At 38.4% G+C, this 15,757-nt stretch overlaps 1 protein-coding gene across 1 annotated transcript in view; it reads left to right on the top strand.

Moving 5' to 3' along the window:
* CPXM2 (carboxypeptidase X, M14 family member 2) overlaps nt 1-15,757 on the top strand; it is a 246,015-nt gene that overhangs the window by 15,584 nt on the left and 214,674 nt on the right. Inside the window, exon 2 of the mRNA XM_072624882.1 lies at nt 12,970-13,068. Within this exon, the coding sequence (XP_072480983.1) occupies nt 12,970-13,068 (99 nt within the window). The remainder of the gene's footprint in view (nt 1-12,969; nt 13,069-15,757) is intronic.

Below are 15,757 nucleotides of genomic sequence, written 5' to 3'. Positions count from 1 at the left end.
AATATTTAAACTCATTGGTCCTGCCAAATGGAAAAATTTTAGGAATCATCTGGCCAAAAGAGGACCAGTCCAACCATCTACAGAGATAGTCATTGCTTTGGCAATCAAGTGATACATTATCTTTGCCCTAGTAGCTCATAAAACCATCTACTAAGGAGTAGGAGCACTGCAATCTTTATTGGTGAAGAGAATTCCTTCACTGATGAAATCATAGTCTTTGCAACTGGAAGAGACCTTAGAAGTCATCTAGCCTAACCTCTTTTTTTATGTAAGAGAAAACTGAAGCCAAGAAGGATGAAGTGATTTCCTTACAGTGTTGTAGGTAGAGCAGCAGAACTAGGATATTAACCAGTCTTCTTACCCCAGTGCTTTCTGTCTCTCTATTCTTTTGAAGTTTTGAAATAATTCTTGCATTATCTCTGCCATGGGGTTCTGGTAAGACAATGCCTTGTAATGCATAAAGCATCACTTGTCACATAGCTTGTCAGATCATAAGCTATTTCCCTACAGATCTCCCTATTATTTTTGGTTAATTGTAAGATAGAAAATTCCAGTTACAAAGCTTATTGGGCCACATTTCATCCTTGAATATCTACGAAGTCAGTTGTATTGACCTGGGGATTTAGAGGAGGACCAGGACAGATTTGAATAAATCATCCTCACATGGCTTCCTTTGCAATAGGCCTGGTATGGTGAATGAGAGCATTGATTAATGGATCAATGTTTGCTTAAAAGTAGGTCACCAGCGAAGAATCCCCAAAGAATTTGTGGTTGACCTTGTGTTGTTTTTTTTCTTTTTTAGCATCTTTTTCAATGACTAGTAAAAACATTGATAGCGTACTTACCAAAGACGCAAAGATAAAAAGGATTGCTAATGCATTGGATAACAGAAGCAGGATCCACAAATATCTTGACAAGCTAGAACATTGGGCTAAATCTTAAAGGATGACATTTGTAGCAATAAATAAAAGAAATAATATACATTGATTTACAAAATAAATTTTTCAAGAACAAGATGGAGGAGATGTGGCTAGATTAAAGTGCGTTCTGGAAATCCCCAAAACTAATATAATCTCAAGCTGAATTAAAATAAGCAAAATGCCCATAACAAGTAAGGTGATTGATTGTTCTACTTATTATTCATAGCCTTGTTCAGAGCACACCAAGAGAATTATGGTCAATTCTGTGTACCACATTTTAAGAGTAACATTGATTACCCTGAATATGTCCAGAGGAGGATAACAAGGAGGTCACAGGGTCATATCTTATGAGGAATAGTTGATAGAACCAGAGTTATTTAGCCTGGAAAAGAAAAGGCTTGTTGGCAGAAACAATGTAGTCCAAAATGATTTAACCTCCAATCAAAGAAACTGAGGCACATCCCCAAGCTGATAGTACTTTATTAAAGCTTTATTAAAGGGTCTATGGTACCCTCTAATGAAGTGGACCTCAGAGCTTCTTCATGAACTGAGATGCCCCTTTCTTCCAAGGCCTTGGTTTTACAGTCTTTGATACCCAGACAATACAGATGAAGAAAACTAAAAATGTAGAATCTCATTAGTTGATAAACCATACCCTTGACCTTCCAGGAAGGTCTACGCAAAATACAAATCCGCTTCAGTTGAAAATGAGAGGATGAGCTGACCTTCACATTCCTATCTTGACTTTCTAGGAGGTCTTACTGAGCTGATGAGCAGGCCCTTGCACTGGACTGATAAACTGATGTCAAAATATCTACATGGACTGATATCTACATGTGGACAATGGTCTACAGTCTGGCAAAGAGGATTATTTATTGACCAAATTCTCATGGTCATTTCTCCATGTTGGGCAATAGATGAATAGAGATAGTGGGGTAACAAAAATACCTGGAGGACTTTCCATACCATTGAGTCACCTCCATTATTGGAGGAATTGATCAACATAAGAAGGCAAAAACAAGGGTAGAAATTTTCTAGTTAGCTTCCTATGATTAAATAAGTGAACTAATAGTCTGCAGTTCACAGCTTTTGGACCTAATATATACAACTTATAATCACTAGACCTATGGAATCATATCAAACTGATTAATACTGATTAGAATAAGATCGGAGCCCAATTAATCATGTTCTGAAAAGTGTCAGCTGTTTGAAGTATCTGAACCACTATCATATGACTGACAGATTGAGGGAAAGAAGGAAATAAAAATTTATTAAGCATTGACTATGTGCCAGAAATTGTGCAAAGAGATTTACAAATATTGTATCATTTAAATAGGTTAGACTTATTGTGCCAGAAGAATTTGGGGTGAAAGTTGAAGAAAGGCAGAAATAATCTTAATATAAGGAGAAATTTCCATATTCAGAAGTGAAATGGAATGTTTGTGAAGGTAGTGGGCACCCTTTCATGGAAGGTACTCAAGTGAAGCCTGTTGGACTTTTTTGAGGTATCTTGTAGAAGGGATTCTTGTTCAAGTATGGGTTGGACTAGATGCCCTTTGTGGTTATCAACAACTGTAAAATTCTGTGACTCTATTTGTCGTTCATGTCAACGCTTTGACCTTTTGCATAATTAAAAATAAACCTTTGTTTATTTCTAATACTCCCCCAGACAATAAACTTGATGACAATGTCAAAACACTGAGTCGTTCAAATAATAAGTACCTACTATGTGCCAAACACAAAGTGTTAGGTGCTAGAACAGCTACAAAGTCTATCTCCTTGGAGTTTGTACTCTAGTAGGGGGGCTAAGATAAATACATAGATTATAATACATATTTTAAAGAAATGCATATGGAACAAAAGTATTTTGAACTTAGATGAGGTATGAATAATTTCTACAGGAGGAGGAAGGACAGGGAAAGCTCTGTGGAGAAAATGCCACCTGGATCAGATCTTATAGAGGAGGTGAGATGCAACCATCCATCAAATGATGTACAAGCACTTATTAAGTGTCCAATCCACTGGTCTGTATATTGGCAACTCGATGACATAGTGGATAGAACATTGGCTTTGGAGTCAGGATGAGCTGCATTTGAATTCTCCCTCAGATACTATCTCTGTGACCCTGAGCAAGTTACTCAGTCTTCCTTTCTTAATTTTAAAATGAGTGATATTAGCCCCTGCCTCACCATCAGGCGACTATGAACATCCAGTGAAATCACATGTAAAATGCTTTGCACATCTTGAAGCTCTAGCAACAATCCTAGATGATGATGGTGAGATTACTTGCTGCCCGTCACATATAACACTCCATCTCCTCTCCCAATGTCTGTGCTCTGGATGTCTCCTGCACATACAATACTTTTCCTCCTACTTTCTTTGTCTTAGAATCCCTGATTTTAAGACTCATTTCAAGTACCACCTTCTTCAGAAGGTTTTTCCTTATCACTCGCAGCAAAAAGTGCCCTCAACTCTAAGGCTACCTTCTATCCATCAGGTATGTTCTGATTTATATTACATAAACTGCTGGAGAGTAGGGACTTTTTCTGCTGATTCTTTTTGTGAGGGGAGAGGGCTGAGTCAATCAATTACCCCAGATCCCTTAAAAAAAGTGTCAGTGTGCAGTGTCCTGGTACCTTAGGTGGGTTATAACATTTTTGTCAATTAGTCATAGGTTTTAACCTCAATATGGAAAGAAGTCCTTGATTAATTTAGATCTTTGGAAGCCATTAAATAAGAGAGTGTTGAATAGAAAATATGTTTAAATTGACTGAGGGAGTTTGGTCACATCTTGTAAGTTGTCTATATACTGGTGACCTGTTCAAAACTAAGGGGTATCTGAATGTCTAGCAACAGACAGAAACTTCCAGCCAAACTCTTGAGAAGGAATCTCTTGAGGCATAAGGTGGGAAGAGAAATATTTTGGCCTTAGTTTTTTTCCCTCTTCTTTCTCCCTTGTCTAGAGAAGGAACTCATGGATTTTGGAGGACCTTATGATCTTATGACTATTAGAAGGTCTGGACAGGTAGGAGCAGCTAGGTGGCGTAGAGGATAGAGCACCAAGTCTGGAATCAGGAAGACTCATCTTCATGAGCTCAAATCCAGCCTCAGACACTCATTAGCTGTGTGACCCTGGACAAGTCACTTAACCCTGCTGGTCTCAGTTTTTTTATCTATAAAATGAGCTAGTGAAGGAAATGGCAAACCACTCCTGTATTTTGGCCAAGAAAACCCCAATAGGGTAACAAAAAGTTAGACCTGACTGAAATGATTCAAGAACAACAACAAATTGGTATGCTGGGACAGCAGCTGATAGCTGAATCTGCATCAGGAGCCAACACAGATTGGACACTATGAGGAAATGTAGATTCAAGGTTTCATAAGGATTTCTGCAGAACAGCTACACTGTGCTGAAGAGGAACATATGGAGACCTCTAGCAAAAAGACTTTCTTTTTCCACGTGTGCTATCTAAGCTTGATTCCACTAGTTCTTGGACCTTCTTTGCAGTGATAGAAGAGTGTGTCTCAGACTTTTGGGTGGAAGAATTTTTTGTGCCAATTATACTTCTATAGTACTTACCTGTTTCTAAAATTCAATTAAATTCTGGCTAATATCAATTTGTACTCCAGGAAGAAGGAGCTTCTGAGCTATAACACCAGAAAGTCATCTTCAACTTAGAATACTGAGTAGAGAATGTCATGGGTGCCCTGTGGGAGCATCAAGACATATGGTAGTGAATCTTCTTTAAAGCCGTGCCCATAGATTAAAAATATATCAGGCATTGCACCATTTGAAGCTTCCAAAGACCTCCAGGGCTTGAACTTTATTTTATGGTGTGGTGGGGAAGAGGTGGAACATGTAGATATATGACTCATCTATCCTCTTCCCATCTACTTTCCTTTTGAAAAAAGAATCCCTCCAAATTATAGATAATGTAGTAGGAGATGAGACAAGTGTTGTGTCTGGAGTTTAGGGCCATGATGCTCCATGTAGATTTTAGGATCTAGCTCCTTCTTGTTCTGTTGGGATGGTGCCTGCTTATGAGTGCAAAATGCTTAGCATCTCCCTTTCCCCTGCAGAGAAGTTTCTGCATTTGAATATGTCCCTACATCCATTCAGTCTTGTGCTCTTGCTTTCAGGGATTTTTGTAGATGGGCAGTGTGCCATGTTTGCTTGTGTGCCTGAGTCTAGATTTATTTCCAATCCCACAGCAGTTTTGCCTTTGATACTGTGTTGTCACTGAGCTGGAGGGGGTGGAGGGCCAGGCACCAAAAAGAGTTGTTGTCTGAACATACTTGGTTGTAAACAGAATTCTTTTGTGCTGTGGTGGTTGAAAGGGCTTGCTTCACTTTTAACCCATGCTGTGTTTTAGCTCAAGTTACTTTATGTTTTGACTTACTGGGACTTGCATCTTTAGTCTACAGCATAAAAATTCTTCTCTCTTGAAGTGGGTGGGTGAGGGTGGGGGGTGGGGTTTGGAATGGTAAAGAGAGTGTTTTGGTTATATTGGCACTATCTAGGTTGAATAGGACATGCCCTTTTGAGGCAAAAATCCTGAAGGCTCCTACAGAAAATTCTGAACAAAAGCAAATATAAATCAAGATCTCCTATGTATGTATATGTGTATAGAAAGTCCTCCTGCAGGTGAGATTTGAGCTGAGTCTTGAAGAAAGCTAAGACCTGGTAGTAAGGAAGGAGAGCAATCCAGGCATAAAGGACAGCCAATGAAAAGGCTAGGAGAATGCTAATGATCACATCCACCCATGGGAATCATATTGTATGCATAAATGGAGAAAATGGAGAAGAGCAAGTTTCAATGTTGGGCAAAATGATTATTCTTTAACATGACTTTTAAATTATCAGAAGTATGTTTATTGGATGTGTTTTCAGTTGCATGGCCTGAAGTGACAGGCTTCTGTAAATAAGTTGGGTTGGAGCTTTGGTATTGGTTACATTGTATCTTTATCCTTCTAATGTCATGCTTTTTTTTTTTTTACCTTTTCTCTAACCATCTGTTGATCTGACAGCACCCAGACAGCTGATTCTGAAAAGACTTCTCCATTTGGAACCAGCTACTTCCTATCAAGGAGAGTTAATTCCTTCCCTTCTTTCCTTTCTTCCTTCCTTCCTTCCCTCCTCTTCCTCTTCCTTATTCTTGTCTTCTCCTTCCTTCTTCTTCTCCTTCCCCTTCTTCTTCTTTTTCTCCTTCCTCTTCTTCTTCCTTCTTCTCCTTCTTCTTCTTCTTCTCCTTCCTCTTATTCTTCTTCCTTCTCCTCCTTCTCCTTCTCCTTCTCCTTCTTCTTCTTCTTCTTCTTCTTCTTCTTCTTCTTCTGTTATTTTATGTGCACAGTGTCTGCTGTATTCAGTAGCTTTTGACTCAGTTATTGAATTATAGGTATAAGACTTTTGAATAACTCCGAGACTTTTACCTTCATTTCCCAATTCCAGCCTACATTTTTCAACATTTTCCCCACTACCTGTACTTGCCTTTCCACTGAAGGTACCAAATTGTAGTCTATGTTGCCTTGGTTTGAAGGCTCTTGTCAGGCTAATCATCACATTTCCCTACTTCATCATCTTCAAGAGATATTGGAAGGTATCTTTGAGTGAGCTTTTTCTTTGTGTGTGTCACAAGTACAACTAAGTGCTGGGACCAAGTGTCAGATATTTCTTGTTCCCTCTTTGCAAAGGAGGGAACCAACTAGGCCCAATATTTTCTTCCTCTCTCTGAGTAGAGATAGTAAGCTTTCCCTTCCACTTAGCTGTGATTTCATTGACTTCTGGTTTAATTTATAGCATGAATGTGTATTTAGATCAGTTCCTTCAGGATATGTCAACTTATTGTCTTTTGGATAGAGATGTTAACATGTAGAGTACTGACAGTTAAAAGTTACCTTGGTTGTTCATAACACATTTTGCTGTTGTTGTTATAAGGGTTTTGTTGTTGTTAAGTTGCTTCAGTCGTGTCTGATGCTTTGTGACCTTATTTGGGGTTTTCTTGGCAAAGACAGTGGAATGGTTTACCAATTCCTTCTTTAGATGAGATAGAGGTAGACAGGGTTAAGTGACTTGCCTACAGGCTCACACTGCTAGTAAGTGTCTGAGCTCCTGAAGACAAGTCTTTCTGACTTCAGGTCTATTCTGACTTCAGTGTTCTGTCCACTGTGCCACCTAGATGCCCATTAAGGGGTTAATGTAACTAAAAAGTTGGAGTCCACTGCTCTAGGAACCATGCTTCTTAGAATTTTCCCTTTTTTCACTGATTTTTCAACATCATTGTGGAAATGAAAGAGGTCTGAGCATGATTGAAAAAATAAGACTAGAAAATCAGTGCCACATAGGATAGGATAATTTTTTCTTTAAAAGGCAGTGACAACATTTTTGAGACTCATTTGGTTTACAAAGTGATTGGCACTCCTCAGACATAACAGACTGCTATATGGGCCAGCATGCCCTCCTCACCTATGAAAACATCAATATCTACTAAGACTGGGAAATCTCTGCCACATAGGCTAAGCTAGTTTTCCCTAAGAAGCAATAAGGCTGTCTTTGAAACTTGGTCCATAGAATGGTTAGCACTCCTCAGTCTTGACAGACTGCTATGGGTGTACATCCTTGACTGAGAAAAGAGAACTGTGTCCCATTGGACCAGTACTACATCTTTGTTGAATATTTGGTCTGTGAATGTTTTATTTTGTTCTAAGTCTTTACCATCACACTGTTCTGAGTTAGGATTTACCCAGAGCAGCCTCTCTCTGCTTAGTGTTAGTCTAGTTCAAGGAGAATGGACAGAGTTGGTTGCCAGTGTTCAACGTCTTCCATGCTTGGTCGAACATATCAGAGCTTGTAGCCCAGTGGCATTCATTACCTTTGAGAGGGCAGGGACTATCCTCACAGGTGATGAGGCTTTGAAGTACTATAAAAGCAGATACAATAGACAGTTATTAAGTGCCTAGGGTGTGCAGAGTAATTTTGTCAGGCCCCCAGGGGAAATTTGGATAAGGCTTAGTCTTTCCTCTCAAGAATCATAGTAGAGTCATTATTAATATCAGGTCATGTAAGGTTGCATAGAGAATAGATTTTTTAAATGGACTTAAAGGGAAAGAAAGTAGCAACTGGGCTTATTTGGGCTCTCATTGGTACATGCCAATCCCAGACATCTCTGATTTACTCCCTAGCATATTTCTTAATGTGACTTTTCCAAACCTATTTCCTTGAGTTTCCAACTTAGACCTTTACTTTCTATTGAGCAGATGGCCTGGTCCTTTTTCTTGTGCTCCCTTATCCCCTTTCATGTTCAAAACATTCTACCCCTTCTGTATCTTTACCAATCTATGTGTCCTTACCTATAGTCTCCAAGGATGAGCTAGCCTTCCTGCTTATTCAAGCTAATTTTTCCACTTTTGGTTTTAAGACCATTTTTCCTTGTGCCCTCTAGGACGTTGCTTCATCAGAAATTGCTTAGTGTAGTTCTATATTCAATCCCATTCTTTCAATTGACTCTTTTGCTTCTGCCTACAAATATTTTGCTCTAAAATTGACAAAATAGCAAGGAGAAAAACCCTTTCATGCTAGAGTTCTTTTTCCTTCACTTCTAAGCTTCTAACAAGAGTAGTCTATAGTCAGTGCTACTGCTTCCGTATCATCTCTTCACTCCTCAACTCAGTTTGGCTTCCATCCCTATTAATGTATTGAAGCTGGTCACTCCAAGGCCACCTGTGATCAATAAAATGACTTTCCTCCAATCTTTTATGTCACATTTGATGTTGTTGACCTCCTGATTCTTGATATTGTTTCCTTTCTTAGCTTTCATGTACTCTTCTGTCTTGATTTTTTTCTTAGCTATTTGATCACCCCTTCTCAGTCTTCTTTGCTATTTTATCTTCCTCTTCCCTTTTTCTAATGATACTCACAACTCCATCCCTTGTCCTCCTTCTTTTTTTCTTTTTACTTTCTCCACTGTTTCACTGGGAGACCTCTTGAATTCCCATGGCTTCAATTATTATGGTTATGCAAATGTCCCTATATTCAGTCATTCTTCTTATCTTGATCTCTAGTTCTGAGTTTCCGACTGTCTGCTGTACACCTATACCTGGATTTTGGAGGATTTATTGAATGTTCTGAATAAGAATTACCAACTGACTGAGCTGGAAGATATTGTAGAGTTCATCTGGTCTACCTGCTCATTTCACAAATGAGAAAACTGCTTCAAAAGAGGGCCAAAGGTCACGATTTTCTTTGCCTTTTTCATTTTATTTTTTCTTAACATTTCAATCATTCTCTCTCTCTCTCTCTCTCTCTCTCTCTCTCTCTCTCTCTGCTTACTTCTCTTTCCTCCTAGTTATGATATGGTCTTATAGAGATAAAAGTGTATAATAGAAAAAGCTGAAAAGAAAGTTGTTTTCCCCTCTTAAGGCTCAGGGTCTTATGACCTCCAGTGATCCTCCTGTAACTCCCCTATAAAGGGAAGTGACGATTCACAATTGTTCTTGTTGTATTTATACTGAAGTTAGGCTTAGTATTGGAACCAATCCAGAAGAGTATCTTGGCAGTTGTCAAAATCTAGGACTTTTACTAGCATCTCTCAACGATGGAGTGACAGTCATTTGCTGACAGTCAAGACATTTCTACCTGACTCTGTTGCTTAGCACTTCACTAACTGTTTTATGTAGCTGACTTTGAAGGACATTTCCCCATCTGTGGGAAAATATTCACTGACTCTCCAGCTGCTAGGGAAGGTCAGTCTAGGTCATTCTTTCTCATCTTGACTTTTCATTTTGTAGATTCAGGCATGCATTTAAAATACAAGTAAAACACGGCAAGAATCATTGAGTAGCATGGTTTTGAAGGGTAAGGTTTCATATCCTGAAAGTTTCAGGAAGAAAATTTTACATTTTTGCTTGGTTTGGGGTTTTCCTGAAAATACCTTCCACAGCCGAAGAGAACCTTCCAACTCTGGCAAAATTCATCCTGGCATATTAGACCTGGAGGGATTGAACCAGACGGAGTGTTGCAAGCACTGTGAATACTGATGAACCATGCTCTCTGGTATTATTCTACCTAGTCACCTAATTCATTATGTTCAAAATCTCATAGAACAAAGAGTTGAAACATACTTTTAAGCCTAAATGTTTCTTTTTATTGGTAAGGAAACTGAGGCTCAGAGAGGAGAAGTGATTTTTCCATGTTCCTAGTGTATTAATCACCCAAAGGGTATTTTTAGTCAATTATACTGTATGATGGTTCCAAAGATACATGACATTCAAGAAACTGACATTCTATAGGATGATAAGTGAAAGGAGGTAGTAAGTCTCATAGATGGCATTCGTTCTGAATCTAAAATCAGCTTTGTTTAGAAAAGATAAGGGGTCAGAATCAATCTGTGATTTCATTGGTATAGGGAACTCCCAGATGAGAACACTCTCTCTACCAGTACAGGTTGTCAACTTCTCTACAACCTATATTCTATGATCTATAGTCATAAAGAGTCGTCTAGCACACTTAGAGGTTAAATGATTTGACCAGGGTCACACAGACAATTTGTGTCAGAGGGGCACTTGAATTCTGATCTTCCTGCCTCTGAAGTCAGTTTATTATTTGCTACACCATGCTAACTCTTCTGGAAAGAAAGTTGGAGAATTTCTTTATTGGAATGCACTCTAGTCTAATAGTATATAATGACATGGAAATAGTTGTGGGAGTTAAGAATTCTGGGATCTCATCCTAGATCTGCTGCTAACACACTGAGTCACCTTAAGTAAGTCATTTAACTTCTCTGGGGCTCAGTTTCTGAGTCAGTAAAACAAGGGAATTAAATTAGTTGATTTCTAAAATCCATTCTAAATTTCTGAAATTCCATTTTGTGCTTTAGCATTTTGATCTAGATAAGCTCCATTATATATATTTATTATGTGTATCCTATGACATCCATCTTATAAGCAAGTTAAATTATTTTGGGATTATATTGGGAGGTAGTATGGCATAGTGAATGGTGGGCTGGCCTTGGAGCCAGGAAGATGAGTTCAAGCCCCTCGTCTGGCACATATAATGACTGTGTGATCTTGGAAAAGTAATTCACCTCTTGTAGGAATCTCTGACGACAAATTGCTGATCTATACTAGTAGAGTATCCTCATCTAGAAATTCTCTATACCAATGATAATACAAGTTCAGCACCCATTTACTATCCCTATCCTCATGCTCATGGTGATCACTCAGAAAATGGAGGAAAATTGTAGCACAACTCCAAAGATTTTTTAAAAACTAAGAAAGTTGGTAAGAAAGTTCTGAATAGAAAGGATAGGCCACCTTAATTCATAGTGGAATGAGTAAAAATTTAAGGGAGGATGAAGGAGAACAGGGTAGGTGATTTTCATTCATGGAACTATGATTTATTAAGGTTCTAACATATTCAAAGTGAGAGGTAATATGGTGTAGTGGGTAGTAAACTGGCTTCAGAGTTGAAACAACATAGATTCCTTAGTGACCTTGAGTGAGAAACGTAGCCTCATTGCCTCCAGGCAACTTTCTTTTTAGAATAAATATTTATTGATATCTTTTGTTTTCATATCACTTCCCTTTCCCTCTGTACTCTTCCCTTCTCCTCTTCAAGAGAGCCATCCCTTATAATAAAGAAGAGAAAGAGGGAGACAGGGAGAGGGAGAGAGAGAGAGAGAGAAAGGGAGGGAGAGAGGGAGAGAGAAATGAAGAGAGGGAAAGAGAGACAGAGACAGAGAGAGATGGAGAGAGGGAGAGGGGGAAAAAATAGTTCAGAAATTAACCAAGACAAGTTGGGAATTATTTGCACAATCCTACACCCATAACCCCTTAGCCTTGCCAAGAGATTGGGGATTGGGATGGGGCTGGCTAGATGACTTTCTAAGACTAGAAGCTGCAGAATAGTTAAAGGTCCTCATTGGTAGAGGAAATTTCTTCAGCAAAAGTCAAAGAGTACAAGGCCTAGTGTCTGAAGGTCTGATTCAAAGCAAACCTCAGATACTTTCTGCCAACCTGACCTTTTTCACATATCATTTCCCTGGGCCTAAATTTTCTAATCTATCAAATGGTGGGATTGAACTAGATGACCTCCGAGATCCCTTGCAGTTTGCTCTAGATCTGTGATGCTAAATCAAAAGTCTAGTTCCCCCTTCCCATCCTCCCCAAATGTGAAAAGTGTCATATTTATGTGCCGAGGAAGACAGACAGAAAGCTGAGTAAGATACAACCCTTGACTATAGCATTCTTACACTTCAACTGAGAGAGGTGAGACATGTACAGATATAACTATACTAGAAAATAAAATGTGAGAAATGCACAAGAGATGAATGAACATGGGACAATGGGAAGTAAAGAGGGAGAACTCCTTTCCTGCTTGGAGGAGTGAGGGAAGTAGGGTCAGGGCAGCCTTCCTGGAGAAAAATGGCATTTTGAGCTTCACCTAGAAAGATGGTTAGAATCTCAATGGATGCAATCATTTGGTGGAGCACTGGTGTAAAAAATAATATGAGGAAAAAATAGGGGTAGGAAAATAGAATTTGGGAGATGATAAATAATCTGGTTTGGCCATAGTGTAAAGTACACAAAGGAAAGAAACTTGAAATAAAGATCGAAGATGAGGCTGGAGATAGATTATAGAGGGACTTATAATGTTTTGCTTAATTATGCTATTAATTAGGGCCAGCCAGGTGGCACAGTAGATAAGAGCGTTGGAGCAAGTATCAGAAAGACATGAGTTTGAATTTGATCTCAGACACTTATTAGCTATGTGGCCTTGAGTAAATCACTTTATCTCTGTCTGCCTCAGTTCTCTCATGTAATATAGGACTAATAACAGCAACTACCTCTCAGAGTTATTGTAATAATAAAAATTAATTTAATTATAGTAGCTAGCGCTTATGCAGTGTTTTAAAGTTTACAAAGCATTTTACAAGTATTGATGGAGCTCTTTGGAAAACTCAACACGTTCTAGCTATTGCAATGGTGTTGGTATTATTTTTCATCATTCATGCAAGCATATACTATGAAAATAAAGTCGCGTTCCTTCCTCTAGGCAAAAATGGCAATAAGAAAAGTGAAAAGACCAGGAGTCATGACAAGGTTTCCAATGGAGGCTATGAATCCCAAATTGTTTCTGAAGACATCAGAGAAAGTAAGTAAAGACTCTTTGCCATATCCCTGTTCTTCCACATCTGTGTTCCCTGTATGGGTAATGATAAAGTTGTTGGAACCCTTGTAGAGAACTATCCATATGGTGTAGAATCATATGAAGTAATCAGACACGGATTATGATTGGGAAGCTTAGTCATTTGTGTGTATTGTTGTATTGTTTTGTTTTTGCCTGGGTAAATGCCATTTTTTCATACAAAAGATTTTCGTATTAGCCATGCTGCAAAGGAAAGTATCCACAAAAACCCAAGAAAAATGAAGTTAAAAAAGTATCCTTCAATCTACCCTCAGAGTGCGTCAGTTCTGTCTCTGGAGGTAGATAACATTTTTCATCATGGGTCTTGAAATTGTCTTGGATCATTGTCTTTATCAAAATAACTAAGCCTTCACAACGGATCATTTTCACAATATTGCTGTTACTGTTTACAGTGTTCTCACTTCACTTTACATTGGCTCATATAAATCTTCCCAGGTTTTTCTGCAACCATCTTACTCATTTTTTTCTTATAGTACAATAGTATTCCATCAAACTCATTTACCACAACTTGTTCAGCGATTCCCCAACTGATGAGCATTCCCTCAATTTCCAGTTCTTTGCCATCACAAAAAGAGTTGCTACAATATTTTTGTACAAATAAGTGCTTTTCTCTTTTCTTTTATCTCTTTGGTCTACAGACCTAGTAACGGTACTGCTGGGTCAAAGAGTTTGCACAATTTTGTAGTCCTTTGGATGTGGTACCAAATCGTTCTCCAGAATGGTTGGACTAATTACCTCCATCAACAGTACATTTGTATCTCAATTTTTTCACATCCTCCCCAACAGCATTTGTCATTTTCTATTTGAGTCATGTTAGTCAATCTGATAGGTGAGAGGTAGTATCTCAGTTTAATTTATATTTCTCTAATCCATAGCAATTTAGATTTTTTTTCATGTGACAATTGATAGCTTTGATTTCTGTTTCTGAAAACTAGGGTCTACAGGTGTTCAAGGAAGACTAGTACCTGTGATGTGAGGGCTGCTGAGTCCCTACCAGGGCAGCTTTCCACCTTTGGTGCCCACCTGCTACCCAACTCTGTGGCTCTAAGAAGCTATACAGCATGTACAGCATCCACACACCACTAAACCATTTTGGAAGATGAGCTAAACCAGGTTAAGGATAAACAAAGAACCTTAAAACCATCTTTGAATTAGTAGGGTGTCTACCATAAGCATGTCAAGACTTCCTTTGGTGCAATGGGTAGATGAGAATAATTTGTTTCAGTGGCCATGAAGGTAGGCCATCACCAATCACCTTGACTTTTGTCTTATCATTGGACTTCAATGACGCTGGAAGACAAAGTGAGGCCAGTGATTTTGCCCAACTGTCTCTCGCTTAAGTTCAACTTATATACAGGTTAAACAACACCATTTTTCCAGTTTTATCTATCTTGAAGTCCTGTGTTGATGGGCAAGTGACAATGCAGCAGGTTCAGATACATGGAGAGCTGTAGTCACAACCCTACACACAGGTCTTCTCACTGGACTGAAACAGCAGTGGAATTCAGCAGTCCCATGGGTGTCTGAGTAACCTTTTTTAAAGCCTTCACTGTTGTGAGAAAAGGGCTAGAAAAGATGCCCTAAAAATTGTCTGCTTCACCTAACTAACCCTGTTCTGCTTACCATGGCAGGTGAGAAATCCTACTCTGTGGTCAAAACACAAACAAAAAAATATGCAAAAACTTTGGTGACACTCTCAAGATCTCTCTGAAGTGATTATGAGATATAGGTGACCCTGGCACTCTATAAGTAAAGCAGAATTATACTAGCTCAAAAGAAACTTGAGATGCAAAAATTTAGAAACACCTCCACTCCAAAAGTTTATACAGAGTATTTGTGCCTGACCTGTGGTAAAATCTTCCATTGGTCTGATCATTGGTCTGATCAGCCATAGTTGGACATGCTGTACCTTGAACCCAACATAGCCATTTTAGCTCTCTTTGAGCATGAAGGACAACAACTAACCAACTAACTTCTGAAAATTGCCTGTTCATATCCTTTGACCAATTTTCAACTAGGGAATGGCTCACATTTTTATAAATTTGGCTCAGTTCCCTAAATAGTTAAGAAATGATGCCTTTATAAAAGAAACTTGCTGTAGTTTTCCCCCAGTTTCCTGTTTTCCTTTTATTTCTGACTGCATTAGTTTTATTTGTGAAAAACCTTTTTTAATTTCATGTAACCAAAATTATTCATTTTACATCACGTAATGTTCTCTATCTCTTGTTTGGTCATAAACTTTCTCATTTTCCTTATAACTGACAAATACATTTTCTTATGCTCCTCTAATTTACCTATATCACCTTTTATGTTTAAATCATTAATATGTTTTGATCTTATCTTTATATATAGTGTGAGATGTTAGTCTATGCCTAGTTTTTTTTCAAATGACATTCCAGTTTTTCCAGCAGTTTTTGTCAAATGAGGAGTTCTTACCCCCAAAGCTGGAATCTTTATGTTCATCCAACACTGGATTGCTATGATCATTGACTACAATGTATTGTATACCTAATCTATTCCACCGATCCATCACTCTCTTCTTTAGACAATACCAGATTGTTTTGATGAGTACCACTTTTTGTAGTGTAGTTCCTTCCTATATAGTAATATAGGTTGCTTTCCTTTACACTTCTAT

Source organism: Notamacropus eugenii, chromosome 1, assembly GCF_028372415.1.
Source record: "Notamacropus eugenii isolate mMacEug1 chromosome 1, mMacEug1.pri_v2, whole genome shotgun sequence".
In the NCBI taxonomy this organism is placed as follows: Eukaryota; Metazoa; Chordata; class Mammalia; order Diprotodontia; family Macropodidae; genus Notamacropus; species Notamacropus eugenii.
The sequence above is the reverse complement of the archived record's forward strand: the minus strand, read 5'-3'. Positions and strand labels throughout refer to the sequence as shown.